This window comes from Chrysochloris asiatica, unplaced genomic scaffold (assembly GCF_000296735.1).
Source record: "Chrysochloris asiatica unplaced genomic scaffold, ChrAsi1.0 scaffold00234, whole genome shotgun sequence".
In the NCBI taxonomy this organism is placed as follows: Eukaryota; Metazoa; Chordata; class Mammalia; order Afrosoricida; family Chrysochloridae; genus Chrysochloris; species Chrysochloris asiatica.
The window spans coordinates 4,370,433-4,383,597 of NW_006408752.1; the positions used below are offsets into that span (position 1 = coordinate 4,370,433).

Here is a 13,165-nt window from a genome sequence, read left to right on the forward strand (position 1 = left end):
ATGGGTCGGAACCGACTCGATGGCACTTAACAACAACAACAACATCATCATCATGGTCATCTGGGTTCTTTTCTTTCTGGCATTGTAATCCTGGACGGGAGTGAAGTTTTCAAAGGGAAAACTAATCATCAAGCAGTAAATAAAAAACCAATAACAACATGTTGTTAAGTACCGTCGAGTTGGTTCCGACCCATAGTGACCCTGTACAGGGTATCCGAGGGTGTAAATCTTTACGGGAGTAGAAAGCCTCATCTTTCTCACTCTGTGCTTAAAAAGGGATAGGTTAAATGGGATTTATGAGAGTAACTTCCTCTGGGCTTACAGGCTTTTCTGCTTACTTCCAGGTTCATAGCTATTTTGAGTAGATAAAGCTGTCAGAAGTTAAATCAAAGCATGGATAAGTAAACTGTTATTTACACATTTGAGAATGAGAAAGCTCATATTACACTTGAATTTATCAGTTTGGAAACTATAATCATAAGATCCATTAGAATCCTTCTGAGTACCTGCACTGGCTGTCAGTGTTGTTTTTTGTTCAATTCTGAAACGAATTTCCTTTACCACTTCCTCAGCTGATGTTCCAAAAACAACTGAGTTTTGGAGTATCTGAGGATTGTTCTGTTCTTCAGAGTTTGTTTGGAAAGGAATTCCTGGAGCTTGCAAATCAGGAGGACTGTCTTCAAAAAGTAGTGGAGAAATGGACAGTTCATGCTCAGTCAATTTATCTAAATTATAAACAGGAACAGAAATCCATTATTTAAGAAGTACATACTTCATAAGTTTGGTTCCCCTATATTCTTTCTGAATATAAAACAAATGTAGTCAGTTTTGTTTCTAATAATCAAGCCAGAAATGTTATCTTGTGTTTTGTGATTGATCAATAAAAAAGCACACTGATTGCATGTATTTCTTAAAAATAACATTATCCAGGATCTCTTGTGATACAATAGTGAATAATTGTTATCAGGACTGATTGTGAGGGTAGGAAATGTAAAGGTAGGTGTTTTGTAGCAAGGAGGGCAGTGATTAACTTTGCAGTCCAGGAGCGGAGGTTCCTGGGACCATCAAGGGAGAAGAGCGGAGAGCGGGACCCTACCCAGAGAAACAGTGATGCCAGAGATGGAGGCAGAGATGATGATGTGGAGAGATGGAGCAGTTGGGGACTTTAGACACAGAGAAGGAAAGGGTATACCCTTTGGTTGGTTGATGATGCATGGAGGGGACGTAACCATGGCAATGAAACAATATACGATAGGATGAATGTAAAACTAAAGTTCTCCCATGTAGACTATCACATAATTCACAATAAAACATTAAAAAAAATTATTATCCATTCTTATAGTATATATTTTAAAAGAAATATCCCATGTAAACCTCACTAATTCTGTATCCAAATTAATAAAAACCCAGAATTAGATTAAAGTATTTTCTTAAAAAATTAGAACTGTTTTTTTCTTTACTCATCTCTGATGGAAAAACACCTTCCGAGAGTTTGTTTTTTTTGTTGTCAAGTGACATTGAGTTGGTTTCAACTCACAGCAACCCTGTATACAGTTTCTGAGAAGCGGCTGGTAAATTTGAACCACAGACTTTGTGGTTTAAACTGACCTTGCAGTCCAGTGCTTATCCTACAATGCCACACAATGACTCTAAAATTAGAGTTTTAGGAATGAGGAAAAAAGGCATTAAGCGATCTATAATAATTATGCATTACAAATAAGTGTTGTTTTTTTCTTTTTCATTTTAAAAGAGAAAACATTTATATTTTCTTCCTTCATGGAATCTTTCAGATGTTTGAAAATAATCTAAAATTTCTCCTTTTAATTCTAATCTTAATTTTGACTAGTTGGTTTATAAAGTATCTCTAAATAAGGACAATTTTTAAAAAACCCAAAAACTTTTTATTGTAAATTGAGTGAAGGTTTACAAATAAGACCATCAGTTTTACAATCAACACATCACGCATCTTGTGTCTTCTCAATGATTACATTGTCCTCCATGCAACACCCCACTTCCTCCCTGTGGTTCCTATTTGCATTCCACCCACCCTCCTATCCCTTCTTAATTTTATCCTTAGGAAAATGCTGCCCTTTTTATTTTGAATGATTGAGCATTCTATGCTGAACATAAGACTATAAACCTATCTACTGCTTGGCTGCAAATTGGTCTGTGAGAGTGAGGTCTAAGGACATATTTTTAACAAACAGAAATTACCTATGAAAGTTATGCTTGAAATACAAAAACACTATCTTAATCAAGCTTAACAGACAAATGCCTTTATGGTTATCAGTAGTCTGTAAATTAACAGTATTATAAAAAAGTAAAGTAAACATATCAATCTGCTTATTATCTATTTTTATTGATTTTTTTCACAAATGGACTATAAAATATATTTAATCTATACTGATACTAAAAATGTTCTCATGAACAAATTAAATTCATTAAAACTTTACTTTCTGGTTTCATGAAAGAAATTTAGTTTAAATGGATTTATATCATCTAAGTTTAACAAGACTCTTCTGACCTCATGCCATAATTTTTAACATACAAAAGTTTTCCAAGTTAAAGTCAAATGTAGAAAAACAATTTAAATGCCTATTTTCAAGAGGCACAGAAATGCACATTAGTTGAAAAATGAACTTGGCCTTTTAGGAAGATTTTCTAGAGATACTGCTTAGGGAATTGTAAAATTCTAACCAACATCTGTGAATAATATAACAAAAGCTTCTGAGTAGTTTCAAGCTGCAAAGAATGTACTATGAATTGAGTTACAGACAGATGTTTTCCAACTCTATTCCCAAGCCAAACACAAAATAAGCCTTATTTAAAAAACAAAACAAAACAAAAAAGACTTGTATTAGCTTTTATTTATGTGTTTCTGTTCCTTTCATTTTTCCATATTCACATTTTAAAATGCAAAGCAATAAAGAGAGGAGTAATACTGTAGAATAGTTGAAATGATATCTACTTGGACCTTTTCTCCCTCTGGATAGGCTGAAGGTAAGGTAATAAAATCTGCAGGAAAAATTAGAAACCAAGTAAGGTGCCTGCCACGTCCACAAGCCCTTTGCACGGAGTTCCTTATGCTATGTTTTATGCCATATGCCTTTACCAGTCTACTCTCAGCTGAGCCACTGTGGCAATTGAGGACTCAAGTAGGAAGCAAAACAGGATGGCTTCTGGTACATTATTAGAGCTGCTGCTGAATGGTGTAGTTATCTTTTCAGCCTCAACGACTGTCTACCTCTCTGTAAGATCTTGCTGTGTAAACAGCTGCTAAATGGTTTCTTACTTGCTTTCTGACAGAAATACTTTTATTATCCACATGAAATGAGGTAATTAGAGCATGAAATAAAGTTTTGTGATAATGTGAAACACTAGAATTACAGCACTCCATTTGGGAGTCCTGGGGTAATGCTGTAGGATAAGTACTAGACCACAGGTCAGTTTGAACCACAAGGTTGGTGGTTCAAACCCACCAGCCAGCCACTTCTCGGAAACCCTACACAGGGTTCCTATGAGTCAGAACTACCTGACTTGACAGCACGTAACAACAACACTCATGTATGAAGAGGAAAATACACCAATATTGAAAAATTCATAGAGTTTGGATATAATAAAGTAAAAGGATGCTTGGAGAGACAAAATCATTTACCTTAGTCACAATGTATATTTAGATATATTAAATGACTGATTATTATAGAGACTTTCAGGGGATGATCTGGCATAGCCATTGAATGATTTTCCTTCTCTTGGACAAAGAAGTGCGTTTACGTAAAGCAAAGTGGCCTCAGGCTATGTGTCTCCCCCAGGAAATAGACCAAAAAAGGAATATTTCTTGCTCCAAGGCTCTATTGTTCAGAAACTATGTTGTTTATGGTTTTTATTAGGTAACAGAGAGGGATCTACCTCTTAGGACTTTGAATGCAATGATAAAGTTATGATTAGATGTTCATGTTAAAGTTGTTCCAAATAATGTGAGTCCCAAACTATGTGAGTGTTATAATTTTATACCGATGTGGAGTCACCATTTTTGTATCAGGGAAAGTTGCAAATACAATACCCCACTACTGCTTGTCCCTTTTAAAGCAGTTCTTGAGTTGTACACATGAAATTTGGCTATGGGTTATAAGCAAATGCTTGTGTCTACCTTTTTATCCAAGTGAACTTTGCTCAGGGGTACAGAACAGCTGAGACATCTGAAGTAATCATACCTTTGGCAAAGACCTGGATGCAGTATAATATCTACATGGTTCTTGGCGTTGCTTTGGAGAGGTGATATAGGGGCAGTTTGAAAGAACTTTTAAGGTCATAAACTTCTTACTCACTGTTGGTAGAAGCATCAAAATAAGGTCTAAGCTAAAGATGGAAGCTGAGGAATTATTATTTTTGGCAGGGTGGCAAACAGTGATCATCACTGTAATAATCAGATTATTAAAAATTGGGGAGGCAATAGATTTTCACATGTGAAAGGATAAAGCTGGACCAATACTCACACCACATATAAAAATTAACTCAAAATAGACCAATGACCTAAATGTAAAAACTAAAACCACAAAACTCTTAGGACAAAATATAAGAGTAATGCTTAAGGGCTGACTGTTTAACAATGAATTCTTAGATCCCACATAAAAAGCATGAGCAACAAAATGTAATATACATAAAGTGGACTTCATCAAAATTAAAAGATTTTACACATCACAGGGCTTAGTCAACAAAATGAAGGGGTAACGTGCAAAATGAAAGAAAATATGCAGGCTCCACATATGTGATACAATCCCAAAAAGCAAATCCAATGTCATCAAGTCAATTCTGACTCAGAGCAATCCTATAAAGGGCTTCCAATAGTGTAACTATGAGAGTAGACAGCAACATTTTTCTCCCAAAGAGTAGCTGGTGGCTTTGAACTGCCAACCTTCAATGCCTAACCCACAGCACCACCAGTTCTCCTTATATATTTGAGGGGTTAATATCTAGAACATAATATCTAGAACTCATACAACTCAACAACAAAAAGGTAAATTACCCAATTAAAAAGTGGGCAAAGGACTTGAATATACATTTTGTCAACATGAACATAAAAAAGATGCTCAAAAAAAATGCACTGTCCTAGTCACCAAGGAAATACAAATCAAAACTGTCACAAGATATCACGTCACACCCACTGCTAAGTGCTATCAGGTCGGTTCCTACTCATAATGAGTCTATATAGCGTTTCCAAGGAGCAGCCGGTGAGTTTGAACTGCTGATCTTAATGGTTCAAACTGACCTTATGGTTGAGTGCTTAGCCTACAGCACCACACTAGGTCTCCAAGTTTCTGTTAAGGGCTATGAAATAATGTGGAAATAGATAGTGGTGATGCTTGTACAACTTATGAATGTAATTAATGTCACTGAATTGTACATGTAAAAAAGTTTGAAATGGTAAATCTTTTGTGATATACATTTTACTACAGTTAAAAAAAAATTACAAATAGAAGTAACTCACCCAATGCTTTGATATGCTGAAGCTAACCTTATTTTCACCTTTTAAATTTTTATTAACAAAAACACTGGTTAATGAAATGGATAACCTCCTCAGCTTCAATGCAGCCCAAACTTTTGTTAGTTATATCTTAGGAAAATAACCAACTTGATGGCAGCAGGTTTTGGATACGAGCTACATGCTAAAGAGTTCATTGGAATTCAGAGCGTTTCGTTAAGTTTTTAGTTAGGTAGATCTCATGAGTTGCTTACCATTTTCTGCAGAGTTTCCTGTTTTGATGAAATACTTTCTTTTGTCCTCAGGCCAGTTTTGCCTTTCCTGTAAGTGCTTGGTTATATTCAAGTAGGCTTCATCAAGACTCATGGCCATAAAATTGGGATCATAATCAGCAAGTATTTCCTTAACCTTCAACAGGGACACAAAAAAAGTTTAAATGTTGCTGCCATAGCCAAAGCTTCTATTATATATAACTGATGTTAAGTGCCATAGAGTTGATTACAATTCATAGCAACTTTGTTCCCGAGGAGTGGTTAGTGGGTTTGAACTGTCAATCTTGTGGTTAGCAGTCCAGTGCTTATCCTACAAACCCACACCAGGACTCCATATAACTGACAGGAACCCATTAACAGTCTTACTTAGCAACTTTAGCAAGGATCCTACAGCCACTAACTCGTGAATTTAGGGAATACATAATTAACGGCCAGGGCATAGTCTTAAAATCTCTTTTGTATTACAATAGATCATGAAGGCAAAAGACTAGGAAATAGCTTCATTTGATACATACAATTCCCATTTAGCCACCCACTTCTAGATACAGTCACAAGAGAAAGATGTGGCAGTAGGTTTCCGTAAAGATAGACAGCCTAGGAACCCCTGTGGGGCACTTCTACTCTGCCTTATAAGGCTGTGAGGAATTGGGATTGACTCAAGTCAGTGGTTCTTTTATTTTTTGCTCTAGATCTATAAGAGATTTGAACCAATCTCAGATAACATCACTCTAGTGATTTAGCAGTGTAATTTTTGGTAATCAGTCAAAAGTAGCAGTGGTATGGAAGGGTGTTACTCTCCCCTTACCTTTTATTAAAGCTTTATAAAGATTCATGGCCATAAAATGGAAAAAAAAAGTAAAGGGACTTCATTGCTTTAGAAACTGGCTACATGCATTATAATATGCACATAAAACTCTACTCAACACAAATACTAACTAATTTATTCAGACCGGAAAACAAAGCTCAATTACCTACTTGGATTAGATTGGAAAAGTTGACAGTCTGTGTAGAGTAGTTCCATGTCTATGTTAAAATGATGGGGAAAAAACCTGGAGTTGTGTCTCAGGATAAAAGGACACAGAGAGAGAGCTGGAGTGTAGTTACATAATACATAAAACCTTTTTATATAACATAGCTTTGTTATAGGAAACTATGAAGTTGAGTGTGTGTGTGTTTTGTTTTTTTCACCACTCAGTATTAGATGTAATTACGGGGCATGGTTGCCAAAATGATATGCATATTAGAAAACATAATTGCTGGATTATGTTAGTCTTCCATCACCAATTAAAAGCTGCCTGTTGTATCATGAGAAAACTTTAAAATATATATATAAATAGAAAGAAAGCTTTTTACTTAATATAATTATGAACAGCTGAATCAAAGGGGATTTTAGAAAATGATGACATAAATCTTGGCTCAGCTTTACTCATAGAGAAGTTTAATTAGCTCTGTTCTTGAGGAAGAAACCATTTTTATAATGTACTCAAGTAGAGTCTTTCTAGTGAAAATGAAAGTCTGGAAGGTCTGTACTTGGCAGCCAACTCAGATTCTTCTGAATGAGGGGTATCCCTAGAGACATTGTTGAGCATTCACTAACTTCCTTTACGCAGGAAACTTCTGTAAGAACTAAAATAGACATGTTCCAGTAAAAATCAAGCACTTAAAGTTTCAAGAATAGTTAAAGCAATCATACAAGCTTTTCGAGAAAACAAAATGGCTTTTCCTTGAGCTTCTGAACCAAGCGATAAGTATTACGGTATTTACATAGTAAGTGATGGATTTATGTTGTAGTTCGTTTACATGTGAGAAACCATTTCTTATTCACAAATAAACTAGCTAGATCTGTTCAAATCTGAAAAGATTTCTGTCTCTGTAAATAAAGACAACTAAAACCAAATTAGTTTTCATTGCTACATTGTCAGAAGCTTTATCAACTAAAGAAGAATTTAAAGTCTCTGAAATATTTCCAAACTCATCAAAAGGCTACATTGTTTGTAGTGAGTATTTTGTCTCTTTTTAATTGTTATTGCTTAGTGCCATTGAGCTGGTTCTGACTCACAGGGACCCTATACAATAAAAGGAAATAATGCCTAGTCTTGAGTCAGTCTCGTAATTACTATGCTAGAGTCCACTGTTGCAGCTACGATGTCAATCCATCTTGTTGGGAGTCTTGCTCTTTTTATTTGACTCTCCACTTTACCATGCATGATGTCCTTTCCAGGGATCGATCCCTCCTGAGAACATGTCCAAAGGACAACAGATAAACTCTTGCCATACTTGCTTCTTTCTGTGTTTTGATTTTTTGACAGCTGTTTCCATGAGTGTTGATTGTGGACAACGTCAATCTTTTTCCGTTTATCATGAAGTTATTTATTGGTCCAGTTGTGAGGATTTTTGTTCTCTTTATTTTGAGGGGCATCTTTAAATTGAAGTCTGTGATCTTCATCAGTCCTCTAGGATTCCAGTAAGCAAGATTGTGTCATCTGCATTATTTCAGGTTGTTAGTGAGTCTTTCTCCAATCTTACCATGTTCTTCATACAGGCCAGCTTCTAAAAATATCTACTCAGCATACAGACTGAAAAAGTATGGTGAAAAGATACAACCCTGGTACACATCTTTCATGATTTTAAACCATGGAGCATCTCCTTATTTTATATGAACAACTGCCTTATGTACAGGCTCTTTAAGAACACAATTAAATGTTCTGAAATACCCATTCTTTGCAATGTTCTCCATAGTTTGTTATGATCTACATAGTTGAATGCTTTTGCACAGTCAATAAAGCACAAGTAAATATTTTTCTGATATTCTCTGCTTTTAGCCAAGATCCATCTGATGTCAGTAAGGACATCCCTCATTCCATGTCCTCTTCTGCAATCTGGCTTGAATTTCTAGTAGCTCTCTGTCAACATACTGCTACAAATGCTTTTTGAATTATCTTCAGCAAAATTTTACTTGCATGTGATATTGATGATATTGTTAGATGATTTCTACATTCAACGGAGTCACCTTTCTTTGGAATGGGCACCAATATGGATCTGTTCCAATCAGTTGGCCAAGTAGCTGTCTTCCAAATTTCTTGGCATAAACAAGTGAGCATGCCTCCAGTGCTGCAGCAAGTTGTTGCAAAATTTCTATTCCTGGAGGCTTCTTTTTTTGTTTTTGATAATGATAACACCGTAACTGGAACTTCGACAACACCAACACCATAAAGACAAACACTAGAAATGAAAAAGAATCAACAAAAACCAATTCGTAGAGGGACACTGACTATGTCTACCTCTTCCTTATTTTTTGAGACGCTCTCCACAACACAAAACACCGCCCACAGAAAACCCCTCAACCGCAAAGTGAAAACTGAAATGTTTCCTCAATTCCGCCAACCTGAAAAAAGGCGAAGAAGGTCCCCCCCGTTGGGTTTCCAAACCCAAGACCTTTGCAAATTTCCTTATAATACTTTTGTTTCCTTGCACTTTTTAATTGTTGTTGTTTTGTTGTTGTTAAGTACCATGGAGTTGGTTCCAACTCATAGTGACCCTGCACAGGGTTCCCAAAGCTGTAAATCTTTATGGGAGCAGAAAGCCTCATCTTTCTCTTGCAAACCTTGTTTTCAAACTGCTGACCTTGATGTTAGCAGTCCGATTCGTAACCACTACACTACCAGAGCTCCTTAGGATGAAGGAGTAGTAAATGAAGTCAGTAGTAACCAAATGTAAGTGAGCTTCCTGCCCTGCCCCATCACCTTTTCAGAGGTAGGTGAAAAACACTTGTTTCCATGGACTAGAGGTATCATATCTAGGGGAAACGAGATGGAACTCAGTAAGAGGAGCAAGTTTAAAGATCACTCACATCAATAATTGGTAATGATTGCTAGACAATAAATGTTAAGTGTTTTAATTCAGACAATAGTTGAAATGCACTGCATTTTACCAACATAGTTTTAAAATGCTTGATGTAGAGCTAAAAATTTTAATTTAAGACTTAGGCTCCAGCACTGGCATGAGAAACTATCTACTTTTGTCATAAAAAATAGAAAAATAGCAGTTTTTCATATGTGACAGTTTAGGCAATTTTAGTGACCAAGCAAATCTTTGTATTTTGAAATCTTTTTCAAAGCAATGGATGATCCCTCTTTCTCTTTATCTGTTCATTAAATATTAAATGCTCAGTACAGGAAAAGCAAAGAAATACATGAGTTTTATTTAAAAACTTTCTGACCTAGCTATTAGCAGCTCAAATGTTTAAACCACTGCACCACTAGGGTGTCCTGAATAACTCAACCAGGTCGTAGAAACTATAAATATAAGGTGGTTTCAGAAGAAACTTTATCCTGAATATTAAGAAAAAACAGTTAAGGGCAGGTTATACTGGAATGAATGTAATCTGTAGTTACTTCTGGGGAGATAGGAACAGATGGAAAAATGTGTGGAAAGTAAACAAATGGGAACTAGCATGGTGTATTCCGGATATTACATGCATTTCAGTACTCAATATATAAGCTGAAGAAGTGATGTGAAGTGAGACTGAAGGGGTCAGCTCAGGCCAAATCCTGATGTGCTAAGGCATCTGGATTTGACTCTGTAAGATACAGGAAACCAGCAAAAGGCTATCAGTAGGAGGTGAGGCATCAGACTTACCTCTTTACTCACAGCTCGGTATTTGTCAAAGTTTGGGGGCACTATAATAAGTTGTGGGCAGAGTCTCTTAGCTATAAATCCTGGCATGGCTGCACGAACACCAAATCTTCTTGCATGGTAATTTGAAGTAGACTGAAAGACAATTGACCACATGGGAAAGAACAGATACACCTAAATGGACATATTGATCATTGCATTTATACGAAACACATTATTGATGTGCATGTTCAATTCAAGGACGTCTCTTTTATAGGCACGGCATCAAATTAAGTTGATTCGATCCTACCATGGTGTTACTATACCCTCAACCCTACCCCACTGCTGCCCCCACGTTTCTGTGACACCAAGCAATAAGTAAGACTGTGCTAATAAAAAGGTTCTCTTAACATTTCTAATAACTAATTTCATTAGGTTTAAGGCATACCTGCAATATAGTATATATCAAAGATTGGATGATAGGGATTTTATATGAAAATAATACTGTAATCGTTTGGGGATTTGCTCTATTTTAGGATTTTGTCAATTTTTCATCTGGAAAAAAAATCAAAAGTCTAATGTATAATCTAACATATAATGATTTTAGTGATACATTTAATCACTATTAAGAGATTAAAGCTTAAAAAAAAACTTTAAAAATCAAGTCTCATTTCTTAAGCTTTAATACCCTTTTTTGGTGAAAATACCTTGACTGGGAGATGGAACTAAAAAAATTATGAGAGTGAAAGAGAAAATTACCTATGATTATAACCGACAATAGTCTATGTAACAAATGGAATCATGTTTGATATCTCAGATGAAAATTTAAAATTATGAAAAAAACAACTCTATGAAATGAAAAAACTATTTTAGAATAATAATAGCAATTTACCATTAGTGTTTTCCAAATATTTTAAAACACTGACAGTACTCAAAACCATGCTAATCCTTAATGGGTGTTCTGGACCAAAAAAGGCAGAAAAGCAAAGGTTCTAAGCTATGGGAAAACTACTTAATTGCAATCAAAGTGTATTATATTAATAAAATATGTGATGCTAGAATAGGGTTGGTTAACCTTTCCTTCCTTAGCAGACAATATACTTGAAGCTTTACAGATCATATGGTATCTGCTCTTTTAGTACAATTATAATAATAAATGAATGAGTATGATTGTGTTACATTAAAATTTTATTTACGAAAAAAAAAAAGAAAAAAGGAAGCAAGCTGGATTTGGCCTTCAGGTCATAATTCGCTAACTTTGCTTACAATAACATTTCCTTTTCTTTTTCCTTTAACTCAATTCTATTTAACTAGAATAATTACTTTAAAAAAGTTCAATTTAAAATGGAAAGATACAATACTATCTTACTATTTTCCAGATTTGCAACTCTGGGCAAATTTTTAACCATTTCTGAGTCTGACTGTTTTCTTGTATGTTAAAGAAAATTTGTAGCTCAAGGGCTGTTGAAAGGATCCAGTACTGAGCACACACAAAGCATATTAGTGATACATTAACACTCAGAAAAATATGCAGGAAACTAGTAAAACTCAATACAGGCTGCCCCCTTTATGAATCAAGAAGCTTCATTTGAGTATTTCATAAAATTTCCTTTTTGTCTCTGATGTTTACCTCCTACTTACCAACATACTCACTGATCCTACAGCAATGGGTTTCTTCTTCAGTTCCGGATTGTCCCTCATTTCTACAGCGGCATAGAAAGCATCCATGTCAATATGCACGATGGTATTGTTCAGGTCCCGGCTCTGTTCTAATTCCATTGCAAATCTGTCAACCTGAAAACGTTTAAATGTTAACATTGTTGTTGTTGTCAAAGTGACATTGAGTCTGTTCCAACTCATAGTGACCCTGTATAGGGTTTCGGAGGAGCAGCAGCAACAATACCATCCACCTTACTTTTAGCAAGTACCAGTGGTGGTAGAGGTGGTGCTGTGCCGTGGAGTCAGTTCCGACTCATAGCGACCCTGAATAGGGTTTCCGAGGCAGTAAATCTTTACGGGAACAGAAAGCCTCATCTTTCTCCTACAGAATGTCTGTTAGTTTCGAATTGCTGATCATGACATTAGCAGCCCGACTCATAACCACTATGCTATCAGAGCTCCTTGGTACCAGTAGTAAGTAAATAAAAGTGTTCATATACATTTACATATAGTAGTTAGAGAGCCCTTACATGAAATGATATTACAACACACTCAAAATACTACAGGGAACACTTCACACTATTGAAGAATTCAGAATCCTGGTGTGGCGCTGTAGGATAAGCAATAGACCACAAGGGTGGTGGTTCAAACTCACCAGCCGCTCCTCAAGAAGCCCTATACAGGGTCACCATGAATCAGAATCGACTTGATGGTACTTAACGATAACAACAATGACTAATTCAACAAAGAATTATTGAAAGCCTACTGCTTGTCAGGCACTGTGCTAAAAACACTGGGGATACAGTAGTGAAAAAAACGATCATCTCTGGCCTCATAGAGTTTATATTCCAGTGGAGTAGACAAAAAATAATTAAAGAAATATAGGATGTTAGAAAATGGTAAGAGAAACACATCGGGAAGGAGAAACTGATCGGTATATGTATATATAAGCGTCTGTGTGGGGGTAAGAAAGTGCACTGTAATATCAGACAAGATGACCAGAGAAGATTTCACTGAGAAGACAAAATCCAGGATAAAATACATCCCTATCCCACTCCCCCCAAATCATACGGTTGTCATTAACCTTAACTAAATGAAAAGGTACAGGGGGTGGAGCTAACAAGTTAAAGGGAAGGAA

At 35.9% G+C, this 13,165-nt stretch overlaps 1 protein-coding gene across 1 annotated transcript in view; it reads right to left on the reverse strand.

Moving 5' to 3' along the window:
• POLK (polymerase (DNA directed) kappa) overlaps positions 1-13,165 on the reverse strand; it is a 78,393-nt gene that overhangs the window by 20,265 nt on the left and 44,963 nt on the right. The window contains exons 2-5 of the mRNA XM_006873306.1: positions 12,010-12,162; positions 10,393-10,524; positions 5,737-5,890; positions 507-725 (exon numbers count right to left, since the gene is read on the reverse strand). Of these exons, the coding sequence (XP_006873368.1) occupies positions 507-725; positions 5,737-5,890; positions 10,393-10,524; positions 12,010-12,162 (658 nt within the window). The remainder of the gene's footprint in view (positions 1-506; positions 726-5,736; positions 5,891-10,392; positions 10,525-12,009; positions 12,163-13,165) is intronic.